At 50.7% G+C, this 15,428-nt stretch overlaps 1 protein-coding gene across 11 annotated transcripts in view; it reads right to left on the bottom strand.

Moving 5' to 3' along the window:
- The window catches only part of acap3a (ArfGAP with coiled-coil, ankyrin repeat and PH domains 3a), a 39,365-nt gene that overhangs the window by 10,649 nt on the left and 13,288 nt on the right, over positions 1 to 15,428 (bottom strand). For 10 of the 11 annotated variants that reach the window (XM_028410536.1, XM_028410534.1, XM_028410535.1 and 7 more), the window contains exons 2-10: positions 10,021 to 10,078; positions 7,341 to 7,460; positions 6,932 to 6,985; positions 3,353 to 3,411; positions 2,967 to 3,150; positions 2,593 to 2,637; positions 2,049 to 2,144; positions 1,729 to 1,803; positions 630 to 641 (exon numbers count right to left, since the gene is read on the bottom strand). In XM_028410536.1, coding sequence (XP_028266337.1) covers positions 630 to 641; positions 1,729 to 1,803; positions 2,049 to 2,144; positions 2,593 to 2,637; positions 2,967 to 3,150; positions 3,353 to 3,411; positions 6,932 to 6,985; positions 7,341 to 7,460; positions 10,021 to 10,078 — 703 coding nt within the window. The remainder of the gene's footprint in view (positions 1 to 629; positions 642 to 1,728; positions 1,804 to 2,048; positions 2,145 to 2,592; positions 2,638 to 2,966; positions 3,151 to 3,352; positions 3,412 to 6,931; positions 6,986 to 7,340; positions 7,461 to 10,020; positions 10,079 to 15,428) is intronic. The other variant, XM_028410540.1, reaches the window with a different exon arrangement.

Consider the following 15,428-nt stretch of genomic DNA (forward strand, 5'->3'; position numbering starts at 1 on the left):
TAATGCTGCATTATTTATGATGTTACTGTACGTCTTTAAATCCTCGTTCACCATGTTTCCTGTAAACACAGACAGGCAGGGAGGCTGCCCCCCCCCCTCTTCCTGGAAAGCCCAGCCTGGCCTGATGGCCCGGGGGTCAGGATCTAAGGTCAGGATCTGGGTGTCTGCTGTAGATGACAGAGGAAAACCTGTCCTTTACCCATAGAGGTACGCTGCAGCACAGGTCTGAGCTCCCTCAGCCATGATGAGCTGCAGGACTTCACAGCTCTAACACTGACTGAAGATGGAGCCGTGCATCAAAGATGGACTCATGGTTTTACTGCAGCGTGTGAGGCAGTAAACATGAAGCTGCTGCTGCAGGCAGGAAGCAGGCCGAGCGTACAGGGCTCCTCCATTAAAGCTGCAGCCTCTGAGGCTGTTTCCTGCAGCAGGCGGGCCGTCGCTCTGCTCTCAGGACGCTGCTGCGCCCCCTCTGTGCTCTGAGCGCTGGCTGACGTAGCAGACGCTCTCTGTATGCGTTCAGGTTGAGTGTTTGGTATGAACGATTCAGGATGCGCCCGGCCCGCTGAACATACAGAAGCCTCACCCTGCCAGCCTTTCCTGGGGGAAACAAACGGAGGCGTGCTCACCTGCAGGAGGGTCTGGAGGAGGGGGGGCGGCGCCATCAGGAACATGCAAGAAACAGAGAGGAGAGCATTAGAGACCACTTTAAATCTTCTCCACCACCCACCCACCCCTCTTTAACCCTTTCAGCCTGTGACCTTGTTTTTTTAACCACTTATATGCAGCTTAGTGCTCTAAAACAAAAACAGATCGATATCTGGCCCCACATGTGACCCAGCCCTGCCCCGTGGGTCTGTCCACAGCAGCAAGCGGAGGGAGGGCGTGGACCGGAGGCGGCCTGACAGATGGTCACTGATCCTGGGGCACAGAGGAGCCAGACCTGAATTATTAAAACAAGACGAGCAAGCGTGCACATGGAAGAAGACTTCACAACACTCAGCTACACGCTAAAAGGAGCACGCTAATATGAATACAATAACAAGTCTGATGTTGTTGTTCAGCTAGCTTAACTAAGTCCCACTAAACATTCCAGAGGACACAGATATCGACGTCATGGCGGCGCTGCAGAAAATGTTCCATCCTCTGGTGATCATCAATATCTGCAGAACATTTCTGCCACTCCAGCAGTCAGTAACCCTTTAATCCAGTCTGCTGAAACAGTCAGCACTCTGCTGGACTGAAGGTGCTGTGAGAGTTCCTATCCAGTGCAGACAACCATGGGATTTAATCTCTTGAAACACTTAATCCCACCTGCTCTAATGCTTAAATCAATGACTGGGCCTTGTTAGGGAGATTAATCAAACACTTCCCAGCTGCCCAGCTCTAATCCCTGCCCAGTCACAACAGAAGCTCCAGACCCAGCAGCAGACCAGGCCGAGCGGCAGACCGGACCGGACCTAGCAGCAGCAGACCGGACCGGATCTAGCAGCAGACCGGACCGGACCTAGCAGCAGACCGGACCGGCCGGGCTGAGCAGCAGAGCAGGGAGGAGGTGTGATGTGGGCACAGTCACACCCTGTTCGCGCTCCAGCAGCCTGCCAGGCTAGCTGGTTCTCACTGCCTGTGGGTCCTTTGTTTGTTTGTTTGTTTGTTTTTGCATAATACATATGTTATGCCCAGGTGTATAAAGATCACTGAGTGATATTTAACGTTTTATTTCCTCACCCGCTGCTGAATAGTGGCGTGCTTGTGCTCCATCTCCCTCTTCTCCATGGCTGAATCAATGACCAGCTGATCCAGCTGAGAGACACAGATCACATATTAGATTATACACACACACAGCTGGAGTGATGCTGAGCCTGTCACACACCTATCAGCACACACACACACACACACACACACACACCACGAGCCGAGGCTCCGGTCACATGTTTGATAATGAAACCAGCTGCTTTATGAGAGACTGTAAGGGAGCGATTAAAGCAACTTCAGATCTGACGTTTAGAGATGTGTAGTGGTGAAGATGATGAAGATGAAGGTCTCACCTCAGCAGCCAGTTTCTTCATGTACGGGTCGAGCTCGTCCAGCAGGTTGTAGCCCTGCTGGAACAGAGAGTACTGAGCGTGCATGAAGGACAGCATCTGTGGAGGAGAGACACACGGACATCAGTCACATCAGCTGTGTGTGTCTGTGTGTGTGTGTCTGTGTGTGTGTCTGTCTGTGTGTGTCTGTGTGTGTGTCTGTGTGTGTCTGTGTGTCTGTGTGTGTCTGTGTGTGTGTGTGTGTGTGTGTGTGTGTGTCTGTGTGTGTGTGTGTGTCTGTCTGTGTGTGTGTCTGTGTGTGTGTGTGTGTGTGTGTGTGTGTGTGTGTGTGTGTGTGTGTCTGTGTCTGTGTGTCTGTGTGTGTCTGTGTGTGTGTCTGTCTGTGTGTGTGTCTGTCTGTGTGTGTCTGTGTGTGTGTCTGTGTGTGTGTCTGTCTGTGTGTGTGTCTGTCTGTGTGTGTCTGTGTGTGTGTCTGTCTGTGTGTGTGTCTGTGTGTGTGTGTCTGTGTGTGTCTGTGTGAGTGTGTGTCTGTGTGTGTGTGACTTACAGCATCTAGAATCTCAAATTTCTTCTTGGCCTGTAGCACGTTGATCTGCAGAGAAAAGACAGTCATCACCATGGAGACAGCTCCCTCTAGTGGACACTTTTTTAATTACTCTTTTTATAGTATTGTACATGTTAACTGATCTGAGCCTAAATAACATTCAGTGCTACATTAGAGAGGTCAGAGCGGCGCCGCCCTGCAGCGTTAACCCTCTCTGCCTTCAGACACGTTCTGTTAGAGGAGCGCCAGCCAGCAGAGCTGCAGCTGCGGTGATGTTTGTGTTGAGCTAACACAGGAGGTTCGCCCTCTGAGGGTGGTGTTGATGCAGACGCATCTCCTCCACCCATCAGTGATTGACAGCTGCACGGGGGTCTGACCTGCAGCACGTAGTCCAGAGCCAGGTGTCTGAAGCACTTGCGGGTGATGCTGAGCGAGCTGCTGGCTTCCTCCACCTCGTGAGGCTTGTTCCTGGGCGCCTGGGCGTTCTTCACCTGGGCGATCTCCATGTCCTCACGCACCCGGTCGAAGTGCTTCTTGGTCTCCTTGAACCTCCGGACATCCCTGAGACACATCAGGGGGATCTGTTCACATCTGTATCTCATCGCCACCCACCTGAGGCTGAGCTGAGCTGCAGTGGACGGAGCTCTGTTTAGCAGTTAACCCCACCACAGAGGCTTTCAGGGGTTAAATGTTTGCTTTTTGTGGACTTTGTCTGTCTCCACCTGAGTGTTTCACACAGCTGAAGGATCACAGAGTTACTCACTCTTTCACAAAGTTGTGCAGCTGCTGCTTCACAGAGCGCTGAGCCTGGTCGAAGAGAATCTGAAACAAGACACAAAGAGACATTAAAATGTGCTTTAAAATCAGACATGATCCCCGCCCTTTATATGAGACAATGTTCTGCCCAAAATATTAAAAAATAAGATATTTAACAAGAAAAAAAGATGATTTTTAACCTGAAACTCATTTTATATCACCGCTATAACAGACCTGTGTGTTACTGATTTGATGGTGAGACAGGCGTGAGTTAAAGGGGTTGTAGTTATTCAGGCACCTGTGGGCAGCTTGGGGTCCTGAGATGGACCAATGGGAGGGAGTGGAGCCAGTGCTGGAGGGTTAAGAGTGTTTTTTTTTGCAGACCTATGCTGTGGTGAGCTGTACGCTGTTTTTTTAAGTTTTAACCCATGCAAGCCTGAAAGACCTCTGTTTATCCAAATGTGCAACAAATACAATCAAAGATTTTTTCCTAATTAGCAACAAAACATTCAGCCTTTGACATTATGTATGGGTGTGTTTGGAAAAAAAAGAGAGAGGAACAGGATGCCAAAGTGTGATATGTGCCCATCTTCACCTTTATGAGTGCACGAGGATGACTCAGGCTGCGGGAAATCTTCAGAAATGCATTTGAATTTAATTCACATTCATATAAAATGTACTTCATTTGAGTAAAGGTACTGCTTTATCTTACTGATAATAAAAAGCAGCAGTGTTTTGAAGTAAACTGCTGCTGAGTATTCTTCCACCAACAGGGGGCGACAAAGCCCAGCGTTTCATTGATGAACATCAGGCCTGCTGGAGTGAAAGCAGGAGGAACGTCTGCAGCATGGAGCGAGGTGTTCCACGTCCCTCCTCTTCCTCCGGCTGTGACTTCTGCTGCTGCAGCCTCTAAATAGGTCACTCGGGCAGAGAGGGAGGAGTCTGCACCCACCCAGAACGGAGCAGCTCCTCCAGCCTGGGTAACTGGATGTACGGGTGGAAATGTGGAGTCAAAGACCTGTTCTTACGGGTGCTGACGATGAGTCAGACACTTCTCTGTTCTATTGTTGAAAGAACCAGAAATAAAACCAGGCTCCCATGGAAGGGGGGGGGCTTCACACCCTGACACCTCACACCGCTTGTTTTTAAGGTGGCTTAAAGCTTCACAGCTCTATGAACACACACTCACACAAATCAGTGTGACACAATGAAAGCCATCACATCCAGGCCGATCCAGGTCTGACTGCACATGCGTGGTCAATCTGTTTCCCACAAAACTCTCCATGACTCAGGACACAGGCAGCGGGGCAGCGGCTGTGAAGCCCGCTGTCGATCAGTCTGAGCGCCGTGCAGACAGGACCGAGGTGGACGGCGGCTCGCTGTGAACCACAGTTTAAAAAGGCTCCATGATGATGTGTGTGTGTGCGGCTAAGGAGGGCCGCTGTGAGACTTCCGGACTCTGTGGCCACTCACTGCTGCCTGCTGCATTCCTGAGCTGCTTCTGTGGCAAGTTGACACCGAGATGCCGCAGGTCGTCTCCGCTCAGCGAGCTGCAGCGCTTCCTGAGGCTCTGCTGTTTGAATCTATGATGACCTGAACTAAGCTGCAAACACACGATGATGGGAAAAACACTCACGCCCACACCGTTCGTTCAACAAGGAAGTTGTACACCAAGTGCACCTAAACACGTGACCCTGTGATGTTCTCAGTGCACGAGCACTTGATGCAGACGCTTCAACCGGCTCATGTCTAATGTATGTTAAGAGTCAAGCATGAGTCAATAATTGATGGTGTGTTCACATTGAGCTTCATGCCTGATTTACTGCTGGCCTGGTTCTGTTGTGGAATCTTTGGAGGGGAGAAGGAGCCATCCTGGGCCTGCTCCTCCTGACGCTCACTCACACAGAGGCTGCTTGTTCTGTTGTGTGGTGTTGGACCGGCAGGAGAGAGGGAAACCCGGGCCCAGGCTTTAGGTTCTATACACTTCCTGGATCCATCACGCTCAGACCTACGTGTTGTGGTGAGAGCTGGCCGGCACTCAGCGCTGTCATTTAATATTCCTGAGTGTCTGCAGCAGCTGCACAGCAGAGCATGCAGCACATACAACCATCATCATGTCTTATTCATCGCCCCTCGGCTGCTCGGCACACAGAGCGTCTCCTGATTAAAACAACCAACATGTAAGAGATGCCAAAAAAAACAACAGTACATCGTCCCTCCCTCTCTGGGGAACCCCCCTTATCACACTGCACTTACTGTACACACACACACACACACACACACACACACACCCTCCTCTGCCTCAGCTTTACATCAGAGGAAGACTTTGACAGACAGCTGTATGAATGTCCACAGGGGGAGCGAGCTGAGGTTGACCGGGGAGGAGGAGGAGGAGGAGGCCGGCTGGACCCAGGCCAAAGCACACTGTGTGAAGTGTGACACACTGAGACACACAACAAAGGAACCTGACACAGGTCTGCTTCTGATGAGAGACGGCAAAGTAAGGGAAGAACTCGTGTGTACGAGGCGCTTTCTGTGTCACTGCTGCACTTTCAAGCAGCAAGGTAAGCAGACAGAAAGCAACATGGAGGCCGGATGCAGCAGCATCCTCCCACAGGGTCTGTCCGGATCAAAGGAGCAGGGTGCTGTGGGTCAAGCTGAGCAGGCAAACATGTCAAGGGTTAATCCGTACAGTTATGTGACGTTCTCCACCCACAGCTGGAAGGGGAATATGGGCTGGAATTATTCATCTGCAGTAATGTGCAGGGATGAGCTGAGGGCCATGAATAAATACATGAAGACCATTTAAGCAGCTTAAAGGTAAAAACACACGATTAATAACCCACACATCCACACTCTGCAGCATGTCAGGGTTAAACAGGGTCACTACCGTCCAGCAGCTAAAGCTAATCCACGCCTGCCTGTATGAGCGGGGCCATTAACCCTTCATTTACCCCGCCGACCTCCCTCTCCTACCAACACCTACACACTGAGGAGGACGAGGGAGGAGGGAGCCGCTGATCTGTGACGACACATCTCTGTTGTGGCATCTGAAAGGAATGTGTCCCACACACACACACAGACACACACACATGCACGCACATACAGACACACAATGGATTGAAGCTAATGGACTTCAAAGGGCCTCACAGGGGCAGGATGGGGGGCAGGGGGTCAGGAGGCTTCAGGGCGTGGAGGGGGGGGGGGGCGACTGAAGCGCTGCTCAGAGGACAGACGTGGATGAAGACCAAAAATAAACTCCTTAACACAACCGGGACGCAATGACTGACTCACACACGACAAAAATTCTCTTTAACTACAGACTTAAACAAAAAGAAAAAAAACATAAACATCTGCTGCTGTCAGTCTGTGAAATGTGTTTTTATGAATGGACACGAAGCTCCATTAGTGTTATATACACAAGCGGTACCATGTGACAGATGGGATCAGATCAACAGCAGCTCGGCCTCAGAGACCTCCAGCATCACTAACACAGGGGGACATGGGCCCCCGCTGCGGTCCTGAACCCTGACTACCATCAGCACCGTGCTGCTCTGTCTCTGTGTGAAGCACTCGTCTGACTCACCATGTGGTAGTTTATGATCTCCTGGAGGCTTTCGCCGCACTTTTCCAGGCACTCCTGCAAAACAACAATAAGACAAACACACGTTACTGAGAGACGCTCACACCAGAGCTCCTACGTTTGCATCTTTGACCATAAAACCTGGATGATGACGTTTGATCGGTGCACAGGAAAAAGAGCCGCTCACAATGGAAACTACAAATAAGGCTTTAATAAGGAGCGATTAGTCACACTTGAAGCCAAGAAGGCTTTAATAGTGCTTAATACCAGTGAAACTGAGCCAGAAACTTCCAGACCCAACTGATGAATCTGTGAGTAATCTGGTTTATTCACACACAGAGACGACGCCCTGAAGACGAGGAAAGTCCCTCTGAGGACTAAAAATAAAGCCACATTGATGGATCAAACTCACCGAGATCATCTCGTCCTTCTTGCACTGCTGGGACAGATCTCTGATGCCGGTGACAAAGAGCTTGTTGGCGCTGACGTAGGCCTTCCCCGCCTCGATCATCCCGCTGCATAGCTTCACCAGCTGCACAGGCGGAGAAGGAAAGATGGTGTCACAACAAACAAACATGTCACATCAGCAGGGCTGAGACTTAAATCATGATGGAGGCATGTGTAAGACACAGATGTTTGATCAGAGGCTTGTTGTAAACTTGTTCCTCTCCTTTCTGTCTCCACATGAAGACAACATCTCTGTGAGCACAGAGCTCCAGTTCAGCTTTATGCAGTCTGTGTCCTCTGTCTCCAGGTGGACTCTAGCAGACCTCAGTCTGTGCTCTGTCTCCAGGTGGTCTCTGGCAGACCTCAGTCTGTGCTCTGTCTCCAGGTGGACTCTAGCAGACCTCAGTCTTTGTGCTCTGTCTCCAGGTGGTCTCTAGCAGACCTCAGTCTGTGCTCTGTCTCCAGGTGGTCTCTAGCAGACCTCAGCCTGTGCTCTGTCTCCAGGTGGTCTCTAGCAGACCTCAGTCTGTGCTCTGTCTCCAGGTGGTCTCTAGTGGTCTCTAGCAGACCTCAGTCTGTGCTCTGTCTCCAGGTGGTCTCTAGTGGTCTCTAGCAGACCTCAGCCTGTGCTCTGTCTCCAGGTGGTCTCTAGCAGACCTCAGTCTGTGCTCTGTTTCCAGGTGGACTCTAGCAGACCTCAGTCTGTGTGCTCTGTCTCCAGGTGGTCTCTGGCAGACTTCAGTCTGATTTGGAGGGGTCTTCTCTGCAGTCTGGCAGTCCATTCCTGTAGTGACAGTCTTCTCTCACTCTTGAGGGTCCAGACCTGGTTCAATCCTTCACTAGTGTCTCTCCAGCTGTTCTTGGTTCTCTCTCACTAGTTTCCTTTCCAGAACCTTCCACGTGTTTCTCTTCCTGTCTCTGACATCTGGACTCTCTTTGAACGTCTTGATTAACCCTCTCACAGCAGCTCTTCAGACTTTGATGAACATGACGATCGTCTCCTGCTTTGTGGACAATCCTTAACAAGTGTCTCAAGTCTTCTTTCACTTTGGTCACTCGGTCACAGCATAGACTATCATTGTATAACACCGAGGACACATGAGGAGACATGAGGACACATGAGGAGACATGAGGAGACTTCAGGGGGAGAATAATGCTGACTGTGTCGTTCTTGGCTTGTGTTCTTCAGATGTGAACTGCCTGGATCCCAGCACAGACTCAGGAGATATTTTAAGGAAGTTCTCAAATTACCCACAATTCTCTGCACATGTACGTTAGACAGCTCCCTGAGTAGTCTCACCTGATTTCTGAAGAGTGTATCCAACTTTCACAGGCATGAAGAGGTTCAGATGTTCATGTCTAAGTGTGGACGGGGACATGTTGCTCTACCTGGAGAGTCCTGTGAGAGAGCACACTGACGGATCCTGGCTCCAGGTCCAGAGGACCAGATGGACCCGTGACATCTGGCTCCCTCATTACGAGGCGCTTTTAAAATGTTTCTTCCTCTGATTCTCACACTGCTGCCACATCACGATCCAACGGACCCGAGCTGAACCGCTCATCTGGACGCTCGCGCTGCCAGCGGCGGAGGCCAGCCATGTTGTGGGATTTGGCACCGCTGGGAGCGAGCAGCTGGCTGCAAAAGGCGAGCTGTGTGTTTCGCAACACGACGCAGTGTGACAGAATGCAGAAAATGAACCCAGACTCCTCTTCTCCAGCTATTCGTTATGCAGCCCCCCCCTTAGATACAGGCCTGAGAAACATCAGATCCTGCTGAGACCTTTGGCTTCACCATGCATTAAAACACAGCTGAGACTTTTCCTTTTTATAACAGCACCAGCAGCACAGCAGTCTGCAGACCTCTGTATAAACAGTTTGAGCCTCCTGACTCCTGACTCTAAAATAAACTGGTGTTTTGCACCAACAGAGCAAAGCTGAAGCTTTTACATCTATTAATTATGCAGCGTTTGTACAAGCACAGCCACCAGCATCACTGGTATCCATGGTAACCACATAACTACACAAAAAGCAGGGTAACATGTAAATAAATGCAGATTCCAATGGTCAGACTACACTCCCCCCTCCATGCCTTCATGTCTTCATGTCAAACTGGGATTTTTTCATCCATTGTGTTACGAGCCGGTACTCGTTTGTTGTGTGTATGTCTGTGTCTCTGCTTTCTGTGCAGGTTCCCAGTGCTTCCACTGAACCAAGTGGATCATTCACACCTGAGTCCACTTGGTCCTCATCAGCAGAAGTATATCAGCTGGAGGTGTGCACATGGCCGGGGCCAGAGGGCCAACTTGTGGACGCTCACACCACGCGTCATTGCGCCGTCCAGAGGGACGAGAGCATGATGATTAGCACTGATCTTTTTAGTTTTGCTTTTGTGTTTGATTTACTATTTTTGTCATTCATTTAAGTAAATAAATTTAATTCATAGTCAGTGTTTCCGACTGCTGTCTCCTCCTCAGGCCTGGGTAACATTATTGTTGCTTCCCCTCATCCCCTGGTCTAACCGGGGAACGTAACAATTGAATGACCATGTCTCCAGAGTCTGCTGACCTCAGCTGATCAGCTGCAGGTGGGGACGCTTCTAAACGGAAGAAGGAACGAGTGAGGAGAAAGATCTACACAGGTCTTACCTTATCTAGTTTGGCCTCGATCTCCACCACCTCCGTCTCCACCTCATCGATGTTTGCCCTGTAAAACAAGAGCAGCAGAGAGCATGAGTGCCTGTGTGGTGACTGTGCGACACTGCTCTCCCTGGAAAGCAGCCCCTGCTACAATCTGCTTGTGATTTTCCCTCAGAGGAGGCGCCGTAAACCTCTGAGTGACAGATGGAGCTCAGCGGAGGCAGAGGACTTTGGGTTAAGTGGCGGAGACGCCGTCCAGGGAGCAGTTCGCCTGCGTCAACACACAGTGACAGCCGTGGTTTCTGAACATGGCTTCTCTGGTTCAGCCTACAACCCTCAATCCACCTACTTACTGTCATCACCCCGACCAAAACCACACCCGACTGGAGCCCCCCACCCTCCACCCATCTGGATTTACACCAGATGCTGCAAAGCATCATGGTCTTCCCTCAGCCTGACAGCGTTCTGTGAGCAGGATGTTGTGATGAAAGCGTGTGTGGCAGATATCGGCCTCGGCTGGCAGAGTGTATCATGTGCATCTCTGCCTCGTATCTTCTGCTCTCGCCTTGGGTGGATGAGCTTGCTTGGCCGGGCTCAGGGGACGGAGGACGGCACATGCTCTCCTCCACCCCTACGGCTTTTTACTCCCTATATATATCCCTATATATGAAGCTGAGACAGCAGCAAAGGCAGAGGTCCTCCAGAGAGGAAATATCCGTCAGACTCATAAATGATCAACACCACATTATTGCACATGTAGACGCATGTAGCTGTAACCTCAACCGGTCTCCAACCAACCACACCCAGAGATAAGCTCACAGTGAGCAGAGCTGTTCTCACTGATGGTGTCAGTTCAACAGACTCCATCTCCAGCACACAACCACTGCTGGGATAAGTTGGGCACTAACCGCCCGATGCATCCTTTGCTTTGGAAGGAATGCACTTGTTGGACACATTTGAAGGCTCCTGGAACCCCTGTGATACTAACTGCTCTACAGTTGTGTCCTCTGAGGGTGAAGCTCCTGAATTGGGACAGAGTTAAGGACTCTGTGCAGGGTTTCAGGCAAAACATGTCCTCCTGTGAGCAAAGCTGTGATCCAGCATTTAACCCTGAACCACTAAGACCCCGTTCACACTGGGGAAATCAATCCAGCTAGAGTGGGATTTGGGCCGTATCTGGATACATCCGGATGGTTCTTTTCTGAATAAATCGGGATACATCTGCATTGATTTCAATCCACCCCTCGGAGGCGGATCTAGCCGGATTGGCTTACATCTGGCTCAGGTCTGAATGCAAATCCGGCTAGTGACGTGATACTTCCGGTTCACGGGGACAGTGTCCGGATCGCGTACAAAAGTAGCGTGTAAACAACCGTCGAACTACGACAGCTTTGAGTTTATTTTCCACAGCGCTACATAAACTGCTTTTTGAACTGAGAAAATGAAAGAATGAGCGACACAGGACAAAAAAACACACGGGCGGACACGCATGTGTGATAGCCAGATTTGAAAATAGGTCTGAACATATCCAGAATAAAGGCTATCTGGATTCCATCCTACTCTAGCTGGATTGACTGTTAACGCGGCCCAAGTCTCCCCCTGCATGGGTCAACAGCCACGCCCATTTACACCTTCCTCCTTCTAAAGCCCACAGGTGGTCTGAGTTTTTCAGACACTTGACGCCCACACTGTACATACCTCATCCAAGAATCTGAGAAGAATCTGAGAGAATGTTTGTTCAGCACAGAGGCATCATGTGACCACCATGTGGCTTTAAACCTGCAGACATTCAGCACTGAACCTCAAAGACCTCGGTCTAAAAATACCATCACTGTGTGTCTCCCGGTGAGGGGCAGAGGAGCTGCTGAAGGCTCAGCATGCTGCTCCAGATGTGCAGACCCTGCTGCTGCTGCTGGCTCCAGGCTGTATCCCCCCACCCCGTCACTGCACACGTGCCTCTCACAATGGATGCACACGATGCCCCAGGCCTGTAGCCAAGGCAACCACTTTTAAAGTGGGCCGCAGAGGTCCCCGATGTGCTTGTGAGTTGACCCCGATTCACACCACGAGGAGCTGAACAGACAAAAACAACAACAACAACAACACAGCTACCGTGACAGAAGGAGACCACCGTTAAACAGCAGTAAACCTGTCTCTGACATCAGCGAGGAGGACCTCAACAACCGCACAGTGTGTTTACAGCACGTGAAGCTGGGAGCGTTTATCGACCGTGGCGCGGTGGCGTTTAGCAGCGGTGTAAAAACATAATAAACGTGGAGTTTGTGCTGAGCAGGCTGCAGCTCCGGTGGTTTTCTGGCTGGTGACGTGCTGACGGGGCATTTAGAAAAGGGGGGGGGGGGCGTGAGGGACCTGGCCCCGAGTCACAGAACACCTCCATGTAGGTTCATGAGCCGCTGTGTGAGTCGAGCTCCTCTGAAATGGAACAATTCTGTTTTTCCCTCTTTAAACCGAAGCAGCACACAAGATGAGCTGATAGGATTATAATCCGACTGTAACATGCTACGAAACTGGCGTGGCTAACCAGCCCTGCATCACTATTGGCTAATAGAAATCAATGCACATTTAGTTTGCATCACTGCTGCAAGTTTGTATCGTGGATCGCTGTGGATAACCTGGGAGGCAGAGAGGAGGACTGACTGCAGGCAGAGCAGGTGTGACGCCAACACCGGGTCGTAGTGACCCTTGAAACACAATCAGACCCACAGCACCCCCCAGCTGGGGCGGCCCAGCCCGAGCATACAAATGAGGAGAGCGAGCTTCAAGTGATGCTCAGCAATCAGGACGCTGTTGTTTTGTCCCTGCGCTCTTAATTCAAACCCACAGAGAGGCTGAACTGAACCGGAGTGTGGAGGAGGGGAGGCTGGCTGCCTGCCTGTCTGTCTGTCCCCTTTGTGATGAAGCAGCTTCCTGTCTGGAGAAGCGTCAGCATTTTGTTGTAATATTGATTGCTTTAGTGCCCTAATTGAGGCTGGATTTTAGGGCTGAATGGCTGATTGGAGGAGGGGGGTGGGTATCCTCAGCACTCTCCCTTCAGGCTCGGGTTATTCTTAGCTGCATGCTGCCTCCTCTTCCTCCTCCTCTTCCTCCTCCTCCCCCTCCTCCTCCTCCTCCTCCTCCTCCTCCTCCACCACAGAAGCGAGGTCAAGGAGGCACCACTGGCCATGTGATGCCAAACACCTAAAATAAATCCACACAGTCCATTTTAAGAGACACTCAAAAATATCTGCGTCCACACACTTGGCTGATCGTTAAACTGCTTCCCAAAGTGGTGACTAGTGGCCGGCTGTGGATGTGTGTGCCGTGGAGTGACTGCACAGCACTTCCTCCTCTCACTGAAGTCAGACCTGCATGTCGGAGTTTAGCCTCCTGCTCTTTACATTAACCCAGCAAAGGTAGAAAACAAGTCATGGCTCAAAGAGGTTAGCGTTAGCCTGGAGGCAGATTCACAGTTGTGCAGTGGTGTCTGTAAATTAACCCGGAATGAACCAAGGTCCGTGGAGACGTCACCACCTTGGCACTCTGACAGCACAGCTCAAGAGGGGAGCCGCTGTGTGGCTGCAACAGCTACGAGTACACGAGTACCACAGATACGACCTCTGCACTCACCCAGCCAGCCTCACGTTTACCTCATCCTCCTAATAATCTAAGAATTACACAGCCCCGTAATCTGCGGTAACCCAATGCTGATGCGTTCAGAGCTGCAGAGGGAGTTCAGATGTCTCCGTTAATACCCTCCCTAACATGTGTTCAAAGCCCCGACTATTGTTTCATAAGCCGGGCTTTTTATTTCCACTTGAAAGCTTAGACGTGTCCCTCATACTTAGACTGGCCTGCTTTCAGGCGCACCATGAACGCAGCTCACATTTCTGCAGCAGAACATTAACCCTTCACACATCTGCACTAAGTGACACGCCTGCTGCGACAATAATGACTCATTTATGCTTCCATTACGACGCCCTGGAGGCTTCAAGGATGCAGGATGCAGAGGCTTATCGTGGATGTCTGGCTACAGCCTGATGAGCTCCTCTACAAGTGGAGTTTCATCCTCACCCCCCACCCCACAGCCAAATAGCTGAATGTAGCCTGACAGCTGAGTGGCAACTATTCACCAAGCCCAGCAACATGACCCCACCCCTGACAGGCAGATGAGCCTCCCAGAAGCAGAAGAGACCACCAGACGAATTCCTCACAGGGGCCATGACTGTCTGGAGGAGGTAATCAATAATCCATCGATCAAACCTGAACTAATGGATTTATTGTACTGAGCCAATATGTTGTCAGAACAAAATGAGGGAAAAGCCACAACAATTCTAATCCATGTCAGCTAGTGTCCTGGCTCAGATTAAAAAAAAACCCCATCAATAGTCCAAGCTAGCTTAGCTTAGCTATTAGCCTAGCTCTTCTTTCACAGGTCAAGGTGCCAGCAGTCTCATTTTTGCACTAAATTGCGTGACTGATCAGAGGAGACCTGCGAATATGTGTCCGTGTACTTCTTCCCACTGCCAGAAGGGGGCGACACTAAAGCTTTATGCTAACTTGCATTGGGTCATAAGGATAAAGACCAGAAACACAACAGGGTTGTGCATGTTTTAGTCTCCTCAGGACGTCTGCAGCCGTCAAGAAGGTTCTTCTTTTGTGCAAGGTGCGCCCGGAGTCGGGTTGATGAAGGTTAACAAAGGGGAAAGGTGTTCCCAGACCAGATGTTCTAAACCTGCACCAGGGAAATCCTCCTCTGATGCGGGGTGAGTGAGACCTGCAGGAAACTCACTCATTCTGATACAGGCCTCGTGTGCTGCTGTGTCTTGAGGAATTCAGTCGAACTGGGGTGAGACGTCAGAGGCGGTTCCAGCATGTGGAGCCCAGCTGAGATTTGTGTTCACAGGCCTCCGGCTCTGAGAGATGTCAGAAAAAATAAGTGAGAAAGAAGAGGAGGAAGGTGAAGGAGTCAGAGCAGAGAGGCGTCTTCTCTCCAAGATCAACACTCCTGCTGTTGATTCTGACTGAAGAGGACATCCAGTCCGGCAGCGGGGCTGAGCAGCTCCACCTCAGATGACCGCTCCGCCTGCTGACGTGAACTTTTGCCTGTCTCCTCCTCCTCCTCCTCTGTGTGGTAGTTTTGTGAATGCCACAGACCACAGCACATGATTCCAGACTGAGCAGCCTGAAGCTTAAAGCGCCTCACAGAGACCCCAAAACACTGAGTACAAGGAGTCACCACTGAAGCTGCAAACAGCCCCGTAACACAGCATCAGGCCATAAATCATTCAAAAGTTATACTTATTATTTATTTAAAAATGCACTCTAGAAAACCTGCATAGCGCCCAAACACAGGCGGATGTCTTTGTCACATGACTGCTTGTCGAAAGTGAGCCAATCACGGCTGCCTGGTGCCAGTA

The sequence above is a fragment of the Parambassis ranga genome, chromosome 7 (genome assembly GCF_900634625.1).
Source record: "Parambassis ranga chromosome 7, fParRan2.1, whole genome shotgun sequence".
Classification (NCBI taxonomy): Eukaryota; Metazoa; Chordata; class Actinopteri; family Ambassidae; genus Parambassis; species Parambassis ranga.